At 34.8% G+C, this 17,267-nt stretch overlaps 2 protein-coding genes across 2 annotated transcripts; one reads left to right on the forward strand and one right to left on the reverse strand.

The window, feature by feature from the left end:
- Positions 1-332: 332 nt before the first annotated feature.
- LOC114248676 (calcium/calmodulin-dependent protein kinase type 1) lies at positions 333-5,304 on the forward strand. Its single transcript, XM_089731894.1, has 2 exons — positions 333-1,382; positions 1,740-5,304. The coding sequence occupies exons 1-2, from the start codon at positions 511-513 to the stop codon at positions 1,948-1,950; spliced, it is 1,083 nt and encodes a 360-aa protein (XP_089588020.1). The 5' UTR covers positions 333-510; the 3' UTR covers positions 1,951-5,304.
- Slh (sec1 family domain containing Slh) lies at positions 5,295-16,140 on the reverse strand. The gene is made up of 11 exons (XM_089731893.1): positions 15,969-16,140; positions 15,729-15,888; positions 14,860-15,161; positions 13,100-13,189; positions 12,281-12,539; positions 11,979-12,137; positions 11,397-11,572; positions 11,038-11,308; positions 9,429-9,558; positions 7,913-8,119; positions 5,295-5,516 (listed from the first exon to the last, which is right to left on the reverse strand). Exons 1-11 carry the CDS (start codon positions 15,994-15,996, stop codon positions 5,406-5,408), a joined length of 1,893 nt encoding a protein of 630 aa, XP_089588019.1. The 5' UTR covers positions 15,997-16,140; the 3' UTR covers positions 5,295-5,405.
- Between the last annotated feature and the right edge of the window lie 1,127 nt (positions 16,141-17,267).

Genomic DNA, 17,267 nt, shown 5'->3' on the forward strand with positions numbered 1-17,267 from the left:
TGGTATCCATTTATTTATTATTTATAGGAGCTATACACCATATTTTAACGGCCTTGTACAATTTTAAATATCTCTCATTTTCCAATATTGAGTATACCTTCATTTTGCTTCTTTCTTAAAACGTTTCGTTTAACGATATAATTTTTTTTATGAACGTAGTCAAGTGGATTCTCACCCTTAAATTTTTCCTTTTTGAAATAATTTCACACACAAATACATTCTAATTAATACAATGGTAGCCAAATATTCAACAAACTTTTTCGTAAATCTACATAATTTTGGTTAAATTAATAACGATAGGGTAAAATGAAACGTACTGAATTTGACAAATTATTCTCTAACCTTGGCCGCTGCGCAGCGCAACACGGAGTTGAAGTGAGATTAATATTATTTTCTGTGAGCTACATAGTGGTACATACATAGCCTCTGCATAATATACTTCACTGTGTGTACGTAGGATTTTTAGATAACAGTAGTGTAGGTCGAAATTAGTGAACGTGGGGCGCAAAAATGCCTCTTTTCGGTAAAAAAGATTTCGGAAGGAAATCTAAAAAAGATGGAAAAGACTCTGAAAAACAACCGTCTATTGAAGACAAATACATTGTAAAGGACCTTTTGGGTACGGGGGCCTTTTCTGAGGTGCGTTTGATAGAGAGCAAAGAAAGCGGCCAGCTGTTTGCTTGCAAAATCATTGATAAAAAAGCCCTTAAAGGTAAAGAAGATTCCCTTGAAAATGAAATTAGGGTATTAAAGCGATTTAGTGAACAAGGTAAGGGTGAAGGTGGGGAAAAGAAAGTTTTTTCTCATCCGAATATAGTACAGCTACTCGAAACATACGAGGACAAAAATAAAGTTTACCTTGTCATGGAGCTAGTAACAGGTGGTGAATTATTTGATAGAATTGTTGAAAAGGGTTCCTATACTGAAAAAGATGCGTCCAATTTGATTAGACAGGTGTTGGAAGCTGTTGATTATATGCATTCTCAGGGAGTTGTGCACAGAGATTTGAAGCCTGAAAATCTTCTCTACTACAGCACTGAGGAAGACAGTAAGATAATGATTAGTGATTTTGGGTTATCTAAGATTGAGGATTCTGGCATAATGGCCACAGCATGTGGTACACCAGGCTATGTAGCACCTGAAGTATTGGCACAGAAGCCATATGGTAAGGCTGTTGATGTCTGGAGTATAGGAGTCATATCATACATTTTGCTGTGTGGATATCCTCCATTTTATGACGAGAATGATGCAAACTTATTTGCCCAGATTCTAAAAGGCGATTTTGAATTTGATTCTCCTTATTGGGATGATATAAGCGATTCAGCTAAAGATTTTATCCGACATCTTATGTGTGTTGATGTAGAAAAGAGATACACTTGCAAGTAAGTTTAATATATAAAAATATTGGAATAGTAGTTTAAAAAGTTACAAACCATTGCATCACTTAAAATCTGTTTTAGGTCCAATTAGAAACGCCCTTAATGTATAAGATTATTTTTTTATGTTAAAACAATTAACAAACATGATAATGTAGACTGGTATTTGTTTTCTTGTATAACATAATGTCATACCTAAACTATTTTCATCATCAATCACATGTTTTAAAATATATTACTTGTAATATTGCTTAAATCCATATTGGCATTCCAGTTAGACAACATTTCAATTCAGTGGAATACTTGACTATTTGTTATACTCAACTAATACTGTATTAACACATAAATGTCCATTTTGTTCAGGCAAGCCTTGGCTCATCCTTGGATTTCTGGTAATGCTGCTAGCAATAAGAACATTCACGGTACAGTTTCGGAACAACTGAAGAAGAACTTTGCAAAGTCCCGCTGGAAACAAGCCTACCATGCTACAACAGTCATTAGACAGATGCAGAAGATGATTTTGAACAGCAGTGGTTCAAGTCGTTCTGCCAGTCAATCTCAGCCAAAACAATAGTTGTTTTGGGTTCTATGCCCACCTATAAATTGCCATGTTACAACGCTGCTTATGATATGTACTTAATAGTAAGTTTGCTACGCCTCAATTGGGATACTATTTGTCTAACAACCTTTAAATACCTTGTGTGATATCTACTTTTGCAAATCAGCACTTGTTTAAAATTATTTGAGTTCAATGCCAAAGCACATTTATTGTCACCACTTTATAAATTGTGTTACTACTCGATAACATATAACTAGGTACTTTTAAGTGTGCAGTTAATTCAGTATCTTACAGAAGGAAAATTAATGATTTGTACAAGACATTATGTCTAGTCAGTTAGATATGCTTACACAAAAGGGACGATGTTTACATTTTATTATGTTATGAAGCTCATTTACAAACTAGCTATTACACAGTTATAGTTACATACATATATATATATATATATTATATTTCAATTATAGCTTTGAACTACTGTTTAAAGTATATAGTTCTTTAATAATGTTGCACTTGGAATCTCAAAAATAATCTGAATGACAATTTTTCACTCCAAAACTTTTCATGACAATTCAAAGTGATAATTTAAATTTACATTATGACCATTTGACTGTTGATAAGAATATATTTGTTCTTTAAAAATTATTCTTATTCAATTAAAAATAATTAGATAGGGCAAAAAAGTTCTTAAAGTTACTAAATAATAGCTGTTACTTAGCTATAGTGATAACAATCACTCTTAGAATAGGCCTGTTAAAATTGATAAAAAACCTTAACTTAATCTCCAAAATAAAAATATGAGACTTTGCTTGTAGAAATTTCTTGACAAAATTATGTAGGTACCTAAATAATTTATATACCTTGAATTTTAAGATGATCTGAAATAATTAACACTTTGTAGAGATCTTTGGATAATTGTTGAAAAAAATGCACTTGCATATTATCTTATTACATTAAAATTTAATCCTTGAAGTAGTTGTTCAAAACTTTGTTAATTACATATTTAGCCTAGTGTAAGTTTCTTGCTAAATTTTAAAATAAGTCCATAGTAATTAATCCATCAACTTCAATAATAGTACTGATAATAATATTGTATGTATTTGCCTTTTCTACTATTAATTTTAATGATTATAGTGCCACCCTTATCTGCATGGTGGTGTAATTTACTTGGAAATCTTGCATATATCATTTGTTGTAATAACTTTGTAGCCTTGTTGTTTTATAGTGGTAACACACCGATGCTACTTTTACTGGATTCTCTCATTACTTCTTAAACATTATAGCTTGCCCTCCTTGTTTAACTAAGAAAGAGATCTGCTCTATATGCAAGACTGAAAGTGTTGGGAAGAGAAAGTATACTAGACACACATTTGGCCTATTAAAGGTTTAGTGTTGATTCATATAATGAAATATATTTGTGTATTGTTAAAAAAATGAGAAAATTTAGATCTTTGCTGTCTCAAGTGAAACTAACCCCTGGATGTATTTCTATAATTCTGAATCTCTAATAGTCTCTCTATATTTTTTTCCATTCCGTTTGGAATTTTCTATTCCTATGAACTGACTTACTTTAGATACGATTTTTAATTGTCAGATAAAAGTTATAAATAGGATAAAATATAACAAAAAAATTTGAAATGCTGATTTATTTAATTTTATATTGGATCTACTTATATTTGTCTTGGGATAACTTTTAACTGTTGATTGAAAAATCAGCTCTTTATTCTTCTCCTAACATTCCATTATTGAAGTATTGAACCTACATAAAATGAAACTTATGCAGATCATTACTCATATTTTTTGTGAACATTAACAATTATAATTGACCTTTTTTGAAAATTTGAATTGATTTTAAACATTCCATCTAGAATGTAAGCGTAGGTTCTATACTTTAAGCTGTAATTTCTGATAAATAGACATACTGTTGTATCTTTGAAATAATTATCAATTTCAGTTCCGTCCATTTTTTGTTTGTTTTAAATGAATAGCCCCAGTTCATGCAGATGTTATGCTGCAAGTATTTCAAACATCATTATGTACTTAATGAAAGGGAATTCAAAGTTACTAATATCATGAAATTTCTGGCTTTGAACATTGTATCATAACTACTTTTCCTCTAAATATCACTCATGAGAGTGAAGGTATGTGTAGGATTTAATTTATGTCTTATTAAATGCTTTGTGAAACATAATATTGATCGCCATAATAAAATAAATATATTGCTTTATTAATAAGTATTGCACTGCTTAAGTCTTAATATTTTAAGTAGTTTTGAATAAGACGCGCCTGCCTTAATAACTTGTGTAACTATAGTGGTTCTGTCTTCTCCATGTCGTAGTTACTGTAATTATAAGATCAATGTTTAGCTTTTATAGATATCACTGATTAATGCATTGTCTAATATCAATTATGGGATCTATTCTATTTTGAGTTGAAAACATATTTAAGAATATTTTTATAGTATTTGTTCAACGCAACTTAAAGATCAGTAACGATTTCAAAAACGAATTTAAAAGTGCCATCAATGTTATTTTTAACTCAAGTTTGTCTGGTTCCCTCTTTATAAAAGTTATCGCACAATACCTACTAACAAACAGATATAAGGTACCAACCTAAAACATATTTTTTTAACAATTGTGGCAATAGATTGTTTTTCAATAGGCTAGCTGTTGCCGATGTTTGTTTTCATTGTTAGCACAAAACATTAGCGGAAGATTTAAATATACGAAGGAGGCTTTGGTCAGTTATTTCTTGTTAGAGATAAATAATTTTGCTCTCTAAAAACTATCTTGGTGAACGTTGTATAGTTGTGTTTCGCTGTGCCAAAAATCATATCGTACTCGGTGATAATTATATAAAATATATTACACGTCTTAGAATATTGTTCAATACATAAAAAAACTAATGTTTCTCTTTCAATTTTAATTCGGTTGTTTCAGAAGTACCTACTAATTACTTACCAAGATGTTCCTTATTCATACTTATTTGTTTATTAATATACTTAATATACATAAATAAAATGAGATTAACTCATAAGAAGCTATTTTTCGAGGGCTATTGAGTATGTTTCAAATATGTACTTTTTTTAATTTCTACTGTTAAGCACAATAGTCTAGGGGATGGGATATAAAATCAACAAGTTTATTTTTATTGCAATATTGTATGTTTTGTTTTTTGTTTTCTTGAACTTTGTCATGTAGTTTATTCTCTTTACAAAATGTATGGTCTAAAGATCTGAATAGTAATGAGGAAACTATCTTGTGATTTAGATTTTATACTTCTTGTTTAAAACAATCAAAATTTATTAGTAGTCTATTAGATGTTAGCTATATTTTCAATGTCATTGTAAATAAAAAGCCAACTTGTTGAGAATTACTTTTCATTGTCTAACAACCCGATTACGATTAAATAGTGCATATTATTATAATTTATTTCACTTAATATATTTTACATTGGAATTACATCAGGAATGTTCATTGAATCTCCTCTCCGAGTAGCGACAACTGTTTTAAAAATTGGGACCCGTTTGGCAAAGTTGTAGCACCATAAATCAGTTTTCTAGGTATGCCATTTGTTGCTTGTTGCTGTAACAGAGAACAGTATTATTTCATATTATAATTCTTAACAAACTTTTCCTTAACTATCAATGACTAATTTCTTGCTTCATTAGTCATCCATAAAGTACGTCACACGAATTTTAGGACTTTTGAACCCCTCCCCCTCCTTGTCACAGGTTGTCACATTTTTATAACCCCCCCTCCTGATGTGACGTCACACATTTTTTAAATTTATGTATGTATTTAAAAATAATCGAGAGAAAACAGCTATTTTCATTTTTTACTTATTTTTATTAAATAATAATCTAATAAAATCAACATAAAGTCCAACATTTCATAAAACCGAAAAAACAAACGACTAGTTAGAAAATAATAAACGATTAATTATATTAATTAAAGATAAAAAACTTAATTATCGAGTGTCCATGGACTTTGGATCCACTCTTTTATATCAGCTATTACTGGTAAATCAGGCACTTCATTTTCGTTCTGAATTTGAACGTCAGGAACATCCTTAGTGTCGACATCATTCTCTTCCATCCATAAAGCATCGTCATCATTCATTAAACAGAGAATTTCTCGGGCACGTCTAGCCGCAATTCTTTGAGGACGAATTTTCGCTAAATTATTAATAAATATAGATCAATAAATATATATCAAAAAATTATTAATAAATATAGATCAAGTTTGTAAATTTTTTAAATTTTTAATTCACATACAAACTTTGCGTTTTAGTATTTTAAATTTTAACATGTGACGTCACAAAAGTATTGACCCCCCCATGCCCCTTGTCACACGATGTCACACTTCGGTGATACCCCCCCTCCCCATTAACGTGTGACGTACTTTATGGATGGCCCCTTATGGAAATATAAGTTTTTTTTTCCTATCTAAGCTGATGATCTAGAGAGACCATATCAGCGTAACCTTAACTAGTAGGTGAGCTCACGGGGCTCAAACCTGACGACATTGCTAACACGAACCCTAGAAAGACCCGTGCTTCGCAGAATCTACCACCGGATCGGAAACACGAAAACTCAGTGGGCTGTGTCTGTTAATTTACTGGCCGAGCTCTTCGTCGCCAGCGACAGGTTCGACGAGAACCAGTGCTTGGGGTACCTAAAAGCACCGTTAGTGGATCGGGAGGATCCGAAATGAAGTGTTTTGGGCGACGTCGACTGTTTACCATTTGGTCCGCAGGATCGGCTATGTAGTTTTCGGCGGTCACGATGAGAGGATTTTCATTGTCGAAGGGGGTATCAGTCTATCACATTTCTTAGTTACAGGGTTGTGTTGAATCTAGCGAAACATAACATGCCCTTCATTCTCTTGATACGGGAAATTCAATTTTACCAACAGATTTTAGTGAATGACGTCTCACTGTAAATTAAAGAGTGTCTCTTTTCATTTGTAATTCATTTCATTGTTTTCATATTGAAAGTCTTTGGGTAGGTTACTAAAATCAAATTAGTCTACAAATCAAGCTCCATCTATTGAAAGGTTCCTGTTGAGTGTTGAGAGGTTGAGTTGTCACAATATAGTTTTGGAGCGTATATGGAAAGAAGTATTTAAAAGTTAATCACGCCTTCACTATTGCAAAAAAAAGACTGGTAGCGGTATTGCCACTGTGGTATCTATGCTTATCACTCGTCTATTCAGTGACGTTGAAGGCTTAAAGACGCAAACACCCATTTCCGTGAGCGCTTTTTAAGGCCAATCCACAAATGGTACGGTTATACTTGTATGTAGGTACATTTGTTTCTATCAAGGATTTTTTAGTATGATTCTTTTTTTATAAAGCAAATTATTATAAGGCGATGGCTTCAGGTACTTCATATAATTTATTGTTTTTTTCAACTCTGCTGCGTTTGATTCTATAAATAGACTTGATAATTGCGGGTCGCATAGAGGGTAAGCGCGCTGTGGACAGAACACCAGCCTGATGGTCAGATCTAGTAAGGGAAGCACTTGGTGGTAGTCAGTACCGTGCGCTCCGTGCCACTCATGATCGAACATTGTGGAGAAACATCACATGTGGTCGCGCTCCTCAGCAGTGAGGGAATGACATAGAAGAAGAAGATAATCAGTGACAGTACGTCTGTGCAATAAAGCTTACTATAATTCAATGATTATCTAGAAGATTGCACAAAGTGGGAATGAGTTGCTCGCTCCGGGCATTTCAATATTGCAATAATTGTTACCTTACAATACTCATTGTAAAACTTAATATTAAAAAAAATAATCTAATATTAAAAAAAAGACATGCCCACTGAGTTTCTTGCCAGTTCTTCTCAGGACGGAGGCTAGTTTTTGTGAATTGGCGGTAGTTCTTTTTGACGTTCAACAAGTATGTACTTTCATTTATGTTGAATAATTTTTTTTTGATTTGATTTGACATTATATCAGTATTTGCGCAACAAAACCTTAGCGAAGTCGATCAGGTTGTGGTATTCGATGTAATTCCCGCCGCCGACGAGGAAGACCACAGCGTCGGTGGGCGGCTGTTGTCGTGCGGAGCGCGCGCGACCGGCCGAGTCCGTGCGCGCCGCGCGAGGGTCCAGCCACGTGAGCTCGGCGGCGCTCTCGCTGCCACTCAGAGCGCTCTCCACTATGCGGCTCACGGGAAGTTTCTGCATTCATTCGTTACATTTGAATATGCATTTATTACTGGTGGTAGGACCTCTTGTGAGTCCGCGCGGGTGGGTACCACCACCCTGACTTTTTATGCCCTGAAGCAGTAATGTGTTTCGGTTTGAAGGGTGGGGCAGCCGTTGTAACTATACTTGAGACCTTAGAACTTATATCTCAAGGTGGGCTGTGAGCTCGTCCACCCATCTAAGCAATAAAAAAAAAAAAATACGTTGTGGATGTCTATGAGCTCCAGTAACCACTTAACACCAGGTGGGCTGTAAGCTCGTCCACACATCGAAGCAATAAAAAATAATAATTTGAAAATGGCACATGTCGTATATTTTGTCAAATACGTTTTTTCATATACCTACATGTAGTTTTGAGGCTTACCTACACCCATTTTATAATAATTCTAGTAATTTTCAATTGCTAATTAACACTAAAATATATTTCGAAAGTTAATATTTAAAATTTTACACTGCTTTAGAAAATAATGAGGTTTTTTTAATTTCCTGATCATTTTACATTTTCGGAGATGTGCCCTTTTCGAAATTGCATATTCATTTATAAAAAAACACTTATTGCTCGCCGTCATGAAAACGACGGTTCCTAATAAAGTTTATTGCTTAGATGAGTGGACGAGCTCACGGCCCACCTGATGTTAAATGGTTACCGGAGCCCAGTGACATCTACAACATAAATGCCGCCACCCACCTTGAGATATGAGTTCTATGGTCTCAGTATAGTTACAACGGCTGCCCCGCCCTTCAAACCGAAACGCATTACTTCTTCATGGCAGAAATAGGCTGGGTGGTGTTACCTACCCGTGCGGACTCACAGTACGTCCTACCGACATTAATTACGCAAATTATAATTTTGTGGGTTTAATTATTATTACGCGATGTTATTCCTTCACCGTGGAAGTTAATCGTGAGCATTGTGTTAAGTAGGCACGTATTTCATCGAAAAAATTGGTACCTGCCATACGAATGCACCGGACGTCTTATCCTTTAGGTGACGACAACGAAATATGTTTACTATGTACTAGTTAGTACTATGTACTTAGTTTTTTATTCTAAAATATCAGCACGTCGCTGAATTAGGTTATACTCTGCGACGGTTTATTCTTAAGTTCTCATCTAAGCCATCCATCTATGCGTGTAGAATTTCAAACACGAGGTCCACCATTCTGAGTATTTACTAAACAGTTTTCAGCTGTTTTCAAAAGCTCTGACTTGAGGTTACTTAATTTTAGATTTTTGTTAATTTATTACAAAGAATTTTTGCTACACCCTGTATAATACTCACGTGTTTTTTGACAACTAAATTTTTGACGCCCTCCATTACAAAGGATGAGCCTTGGGATACGAGTTTAGAGAACATGGATACTGTTTTGGTGCCGCCGCCTTCGTACTGATTTGACATTTTTGTGAAACCCCTGTAAAAGCAGTGTGTTTTTTTGAAAATATATACTAGATAACGCCGGTCAGGTGTCGTGTCCCAGAATCTTAAGGCTTCAACGTTTCAACCAAAAATGTTTGTATATTTTATTAAATATTCCATATAATAAGAAAGTTAGGATAATGGGAAATATCTTTTTTTTAATATTTTTTTTATTGCCCTTGTAGGCAGACGAGAATACGGCCCACCTGATGGTGAGTGGTTACCGTTGCCCATGGACTTCAGCAATGCCAGGGGCAGAGCCAAGCTGCTGCCTACCGCTTAATACTCTCCACAAGCCTCGTTTGAAGAAGGACATGTCATAGCGCTCGGGAAACACCGTGGAGGGGAGCTCATTCCATAGCCGGATGGTACGTGGCAAAAAAGACCTCTGGAAACGCACTGTGGATGACCGCAGTGGCTCCAGGTAGTATGGATGAACTCTACTCCGGTGGCGGGAGGTGCGATGGTAAAAACGAGATGCCGGTATCATCTCGAACAATTCCTCAGAGCACTCCCCATGGAACATACGGTACAAAATACAGAGGGAACCGAAGTCCCTCCGCAGACCCAGAGGTTCCAAACGATCCGTGAGACCGGGATTATCGACAATCCGAACGGCCCTCCTCTGTATGGAGTCAAATGGAAGAAGCTGGTATTTGGGAGCCCCGGCCCAGAGATGGGAGCAGTACTCCACGCGAGGCCGGACTTGTGCTTTATAAAGCAAAAGCCTTTGTCCAGGCGTGAAGTACCGCTTCGCTCTGTTGAGGACTCCCAGCATTTTGGACGCCAACTTGGCTTTGCCTTCCAAATGACTCCGAAACTGGACATCGCTCGAAATGTCGACCCCAAGTATCCCAATACTCTCGGAAGGTTGCAGGGATACTCCTTGGAATTGCGGCGCCATGACAAAGGGGTCCTTCTTCGCAGTGAACGCGCAAACTTGTGTCTTTAACGGGTTGTTAAATTCTACAAATACAGTCTGAACACAACCGAATTTTGAATGTTTTTATACACTTGAAAATTTTTTACAAGGTTAATCCAACGAGGATGAATGTGTTAAAGTATTATGAGCAAGACATAAGCTGCAGTAGAAGTATTTTCAGATTTTAAAATAACGCTGGAAGCGGAAAATCTAGGATAAAACATTTGTGCCTAAAAGACGTTTAGTGCATAGTTAAGTAGCCTGGATTATATAAGCAAAAAATTCATGGCCGGTCACGAAGGGCTCGAAAGACGAAGGGCTCTGCAAGTAAATTAACCCACAGACAGCCCACTGAGTTTCTCGCCGGATCTTCTCAGTGGGTCGCGTTTCCGATGCGGTGATAGATTCTGCGAAGCACGGCTCTTGTTAGGATTAGTGTTAGCAACATTGTCAGGTTTGAGCCTCGTGACTTCACTTACTAGTTAAGGTTACGCTGAAATGGTCTCTCCAGACCAACAGATTAGGGAGGAAAAAAAAATTTCGTAGACTTACTTCCACCGTTTCATGTAAGATAGGGCTTTGACATCGCAGTTGGCCGCCACGAGAGCTCCTTGAAACCTTTCATATTCATCGTCAGTGAATTGCGACGTGCACAGATAGTAAATAATGAACAGCCTCATTTTGTCCTCGGGTGTACCCGCACTGGGATCAGTTATAAGATCCATAACCGCTTTGGTTTCCACGGCGGTGCTTTTACTCATTATTTTTTCCTCTAATTCGAAAAATGAATCTAGTCTTCTGGACTTAATGGCATTAAGAATTGCTGTAAGAATATTGGAGAAATAATATTGAACAGTTTATTTTGTGTCAAATCAATCAGAATTTGTTTGTGAGATATCCAAGCTGTTTACCTGTGGCGATAGTAGTGTGCATATCAATCAGCCGTTTCTTTTCCATGAGTTGAGGTAATGAGTTCACCGCGTTGGTAAGCCGTTGAGTATTGTCACTGACCATGCTCAGGGCCAAGTCACTTTCTGCATCGAGACCCATAGAGCTCTTCAGTTTCTTTACTTCGGCTTCTGAACTCCTTTGAAATTATTGGTTAATTTAATTAGTTTATTCCCATATTTTATTACATGGTATATGTCATAAAATATGGTATATGTGATAAGATGTAAAAAAAATTATTGCTTAGTTATGTGGACATACTCACGGCCCACCTGGTGTTACTGAAGGTTACTGAAGCCCATAGACATCTACAATGTGAATGCCGCCACTCGCCTTGAGACATGAGTTGTAAGGGCCTCAGTATAGTTACAATGGCTGCCCCACAGGGTGGTTGTACTTACCCGTGCGGACTCACAAGAAGTCCTATCACCAGTTTCGTCAATGCAAATATCCATCTATCAAGTGAAGTTAAACACCAGCTACCATCAATTTATTATGTGAAGTGGAAAGTTATCAGAGTTAAACTATTATTCAATAACTAGTACCTGTATTTATCTAAATCCTCTTGTATAGCCTCAGCAACAGTTGGAAAGGGGCTACCTTTGTGCTCTGACCATAATGGATCTTTCGAATCAAGGTCACATATCCTCGTGTTTGATTTCTGAATCGGTACTGTAGCATTTGTGTTTTCTGGGACAACTGCTCTGAATAACAAAATTAAAACTTAGTTTCCACTTAATTATTATCTTTAATTATAGTTAAGTTGAAGGAAGAAACCTGTATTATAATTATAATGAACACAACTTAATTGATTATTTTTGATAAAGAATAAAATAAAAAAGGGTACCTATTCAGTGATAAATCCAATACATCATGTGCAAGTGCTTGATAGGTCCATGTGTGATGGAGAGGTGTTGCCATGTCAATATTTCTATCCAGTAGAATCAACATGGGTCTCGTAAAACTGAATGCACCACCTTGTCCAGTGTTGCCATGGAAGAGATTGTTTCGGGCATCCCAAAGATTTTCTCTCAATTTTTTATCAAGCTTTTTAGCAACCATCTCAGCAGCATTACCTTTAGTACTTCGTATAAAAGGTACATTGCCTAAAATTGAAGTAAATTAACATTTGTCAGTTTTTTTTTATTGCTTAGATGGGTGGACGTGCTCACAGCCCTCCTGGTGTTAAGTGGTTACTGGAGCCCATAGACATCCACAACGTAAATGCGCCACCCACCTTGAGATAAATGTTCTAAGGTCTCAAGTATAGTTACAACGGCTGCCCCACCCTTCAAACCGAAACGCATTACTGCTTCACGGCAGAAATAGGCAGGGTGGTGGTACCTACCCGCGCGGACTCACAAGTGGTCCTACCACCAGTAATAATCAGTTTGGCAGAGCTGTCTACATAATTTCACAGTCTTCTTAGAATAAAAAAAATGTATTAAATTGATAAAAATTGTATAATTCATTTCCTAAAAACAACCATTCTACAATATAATGCTGAGTTCAAACTCACATTTGATATTGGGTCATAGCATTTATGTAGTAATGTCTGTGTGTCTCTTAATCATTTAGGTAACAGATATATCAGATATAACAGAGACATCAGTTCATTATCTCATAAACAGCTATAATAGTAAACAATATTATACCTACAGCTTACCCATTGTCACAAACACAGAGAACAGGCTTTCAACAATGTTGTCCATGATTACTTCCATTTCAGTGTCCTTAGTATCAGCTTTGTTTATTGCTGAAAGACAAAATAAGCAATTTAAAGTCGAAGAAAATAATACCACTATTTCCTATTACTCTGTACTGTTACTTCTGTTGCATTTCTGTCTGTTACTTCTACTTCTGTTGCAAAGCAGTCACATATCCCTGTCAGAAGAGTGGGTCTGCATTATACAATATAATTGAAACCTCGACTTTGAGAGCAGTTTTCTTTATGTTGTCAATGAGCTCCAGTAAGCACTTATCAGGTGGACCGTGAACTGGTTGGTAGCACTAAAGAAACAGTGCTTGCTGCTGACCAAATTTAGCTATGCCACTAGATCAGTCATAAAATTATTTTACTATTGTGGGAATAATGATGAAAGGGAAGATCTTTCATCAGGCTGGTGATATTACTCGGTAGACCCACTGTCTGAATGTTGTTGTTCGGTACTTGTATGCAAGCTTATCTTGAAAATGTCGTAAATGAGATTCAGGCATATATCAAATATCTTGTGTTGTATGATGGCTGCCTGCCACACTATTATTGATCATAATTAATTTACAGTACAGTGTTTGCCTCATTCGCGTTTTGACTATTCGCGGATCTAATCAGTGCATCGGTACATACACATTGATAAAAAGGATTTCATTATGAAGGTATCGAAACGAATATACTTCGTAAGCGCGTCGTTAAATGGGCTAAAGTAAAATAGACCTTATTACACCTCTACTGAAAGTATGATAATAAAATTAAATGATATCGTCGCTGTATTGGTTCCGCCTTTGACTAAAGCCGCTTTCGCCGCGGTCGTTTTTAAGAATGTAAGGAAACAGAATGAAATCAACCTTGTCATTCAATAGGTATTTTCTGTAATCCCAAATATGTAAATTATTTATCATTCCATATTCACGGTTTCTTTATTGAGGCATGTTAACGGAACATATACCTCGCGAATTAACAGCTTTTACTTTATAAATTATAATAAAATAAAATTTATAATTTAGATTATAAAATTTAGTTATCCAGGTTCAGGTTTAAATGTTTAGATGAACTTGATAGTGTTTTCGTGAATGATATTTGTACAGGGTCTGGTTAGTTATGAAGCATAGTACTGTGCATTAGGTATAATGCACAAAGAATTGATTTTAACGACGTTAAAGAAAAATTTGTAGAGTAGAGAAAGTTTCTTGTATAACATGCACAGTATTGTCAACATGACGGGACAGAGCCATTCCCTATTTTTCATTTTATTTGTCTTTTTAACTGACTTCAAAAGGAGGTTCTCAATTCGACTGTATTTTTTTTTTATGTTTGTTACCTCTTAGCTTTGGACTGGGTGAATTGATTTTGATGATTCTTTTTTTATTAAAAAGCTGACGCTTCCCGTGTGTTCCCATTTCAATTTAGTCCAGTTCTAATAATGGTATCCAGGAGAAAACCATATCAGTCTTAAATTTGCATTAAGTATGTGCGCGACAAATAGATGAATAACTTAATAACTCAATATCACGCCAACTGATTTCGATGATTATTGTTTTTAGTGTATATTAATTTGTTTTGGAATATATTGTTTTGTCTATTGAAAGGCGGTTTTTGTTAAAGCATGTCTATTTACATTTAAGTGAATTTATAACATCACTAATAATTTACCCCATACTGTGAGTAGCCTACACAGAAAGTATAAATAATATTGTGAACAATCTTACCATAATATGACAATGAATCAGATTGCTGGTGCTTCATTATAAAAAGATCATCTTCCAAACAAATAAAGTTCAAATACTGATCGAAAACTTTATGTATATTGACAGCAGAATTTGACTGGATAGCTGATGCAGCTAAGTCTTCAAGTTTGTGTCTTGTGATTGGTGATATAAAGTTTAAATGGTATTGATCATAGATCCCATTATCGAGATCTTGGCAAATGCGATCCAGATTTTCATCAGAAGGAGAACAGAAATAAACGGCAGGTACTTCTGGTATCGAATCTCGATCTGAATGTAGTTGTCTGGAAATATATAGTTTACATTTAAAAATATTCTTAAGGGAGAACAAATATTAAGCAATATAGAGTCAACAGCTTAAAAGTACTTTTAACCAGTACAGTCTTACAATAATTTATTATATTTCTTCTGCATTTAGAAAATTTTTCAAAAACAAAACAATGGCAGAGCTTATGATATTTAATACAAAACATTTATATTATGTTTTACTAATGTCTTCTAGCTTTGAAAGGAATGCAACACAATTAATTATACTCAGCTGAAATACAGGATCTACAGTCTTGAGGAAACATAGGGATGATCTGTTGGCTACAATTAAAGTATAAATTTTCTATATATGAACATACAAAATTGGAAAACATTTATGTTTATATTAGTACAATATCATTTGTTTTTATTTGGTGTCTTTAGTTTACAATTTGGGCTTTGGAACAGCTCATTGCCAGTAAAAAGGATATTAGTTTAAAAACATTGTTGCTTGAAATATTACAGAGCCGGTTTTTGGACTGAATTACTGAAAAATGCAGAAATAATGCTAGAGGAACAGCTAACTATTGATTTTAAATACTTACAAATGAAGAGTCACTCCTAGTTCACGCAAATCTTTTACAGATACCAATGGTGAGATAATATCTTGTCCAACTCTATCATATATTAAGATTTTCCACGTCGGTTCATTGGCTATATTCTTTGTAAGCGGCTGATTTAAATTAAGCATCTGTTTCAAGGCATCTGTGAAAATATATAAACAAAATGAAATTGTACACAATTATTTCTTACAACGACACTACTTAAGAATTCTCAGTTCGTACTAAGTTGGCGTTCTCTTAGCGTAGACATTTCTTATTTTTTACATATGAATTTTGTTTCATAAATTAGTAATTTTCTTATTTTAGATTCTGAAAATAATCAATTATTCACGTAGCTGAAAACCTACAATTACAATCAACATGTTACTTTGACACATGTCACAATGACATTTCAGTTTACACGTCGCACATCCGTTCGGAATTTAGGCATTTCATACCTGTACGGTAGTTACTAGTAAAAAGAAAACATTGGAACTACATATTTTCGCTATTTTTTTATTAGTAGTTTATCGATTTTCGATTTATATGAATCCCAATTTTTTTTCGTTCCTTATTGATACAATAAATCATAACAATATGTATTCAAAATTTATGGAAGCATTGTCAATGTGCTGTTCCGTCGAATAATCGTTCATAAATATCTAAAGACGTGATTTTCGTGACAGGAAATGATAATAAAATATTCACGGAATAGATAAATAAAGTTGGAAAGGCCTTTGTTCTAGTTTTGTATTAGACCAGTGTCGCCGCTTCATACCCACTATTTTAATTTCTACACTTACACATTCTGTCATTACAAGTATTTCGCACGCAACAAAAACACCCACACATAAATCTCAGGGCAGATATTCGTTCGCAACTAGCACAAAACTCCTGTAGGCATACACACTCACACACGCAAAAAGGCAATAAAAATGTTCATACACGCTAGTGCTTGATAAAGCCGATATTCTTTAACGATAAATTATTTGATGAATGAAAGGGGAAAAATGAAACACGAAATAAATATTGAAAAAAAACTATTTTACTTTTATTAATTACAAATAATCACTGTCCCTGGAATAAAACGTATTTGTTAAGCAGTTGGCGCTTGCTATTAATTGCGAATGAATTTTTCAAAACAAAGTGTTTTATGGTAAAATCATTTTCAGTAAAATGTTTAGAGCAAATAGTACTCGTCTTTGTCTCCAGCTTCCTCTACCTGTCACGTCAATCCATTGTTCACTAGCGTTAGGTTCTTTGGAAACGTAAAATTTTTAATTTAATGCATAAGTCAAATAGCATTTTACTTAGATTTTAATAAATCTTAGACAATACAGTAAATACCCGTAAATGAGAGGTCTACATCTCTCTTTATATTATACCTTCACATTAATTCAATGATAATAATTCAATAATAATAATACATATTTATTTTACTCAAAACACGTCTCACTAAGAATATACTAGGTATCATTAATTAAATATAAAATAATACAAAAATTATCCATGTCAAATGTAAATATAGTCGAGAATTCTGTC

The sequence above is a fragment of the Bombyx mandarina genome, chromosome 12 (genome assembly GCF_030267445.1).
Source record: "Bombyx mandarina strain Sakado chromosome 12, ASM3026744v2".
NCBI lineage: Eukaryota > Metazoa > Arthropoda > Insecta > Lepidoptera > Bombycidae > Bombyx > Bombyx mandarina.

Excerpts from the sequence above, each read along its gene's own strand:
- LOC114248676 (XM_089731894.1), top strand. The coding sequence starts at position 511 with ATGCCTCTTTTCGGTAAAAAAGATTTCGGAAGGAAATCTAAAAAAGAT. Across the intron at positions 1,383-1,739 it reads GAAAAGAGATACACTTGCAA|GCAAGCCTTGGCTCATCCTT; the intron begins GTAAGTTTAATA and ends CATTTTGTTCAG.
- Slh (XM_089731893.1), bottom strand. The coding sequence starts at position 15,996 with ATGTCTACGCTAAGAGAACGCCAACTTA. Across the intron at positions 9,559-11,037 it reads TCTTACATGAAACGGTGGAA|GGGTTTCACAAAAATGTCAA; the intron begins GTAAGTCTACGA and ends CTGCTTTTACAG. Across the intron at positions 5,517-7,912 it reads ACCTGATCGACTTCGCTAAG|CAACAAGCAACAAATGGCAT; the intron begins GTTTTGTTGCGC and ends TCTCTGTTACAG.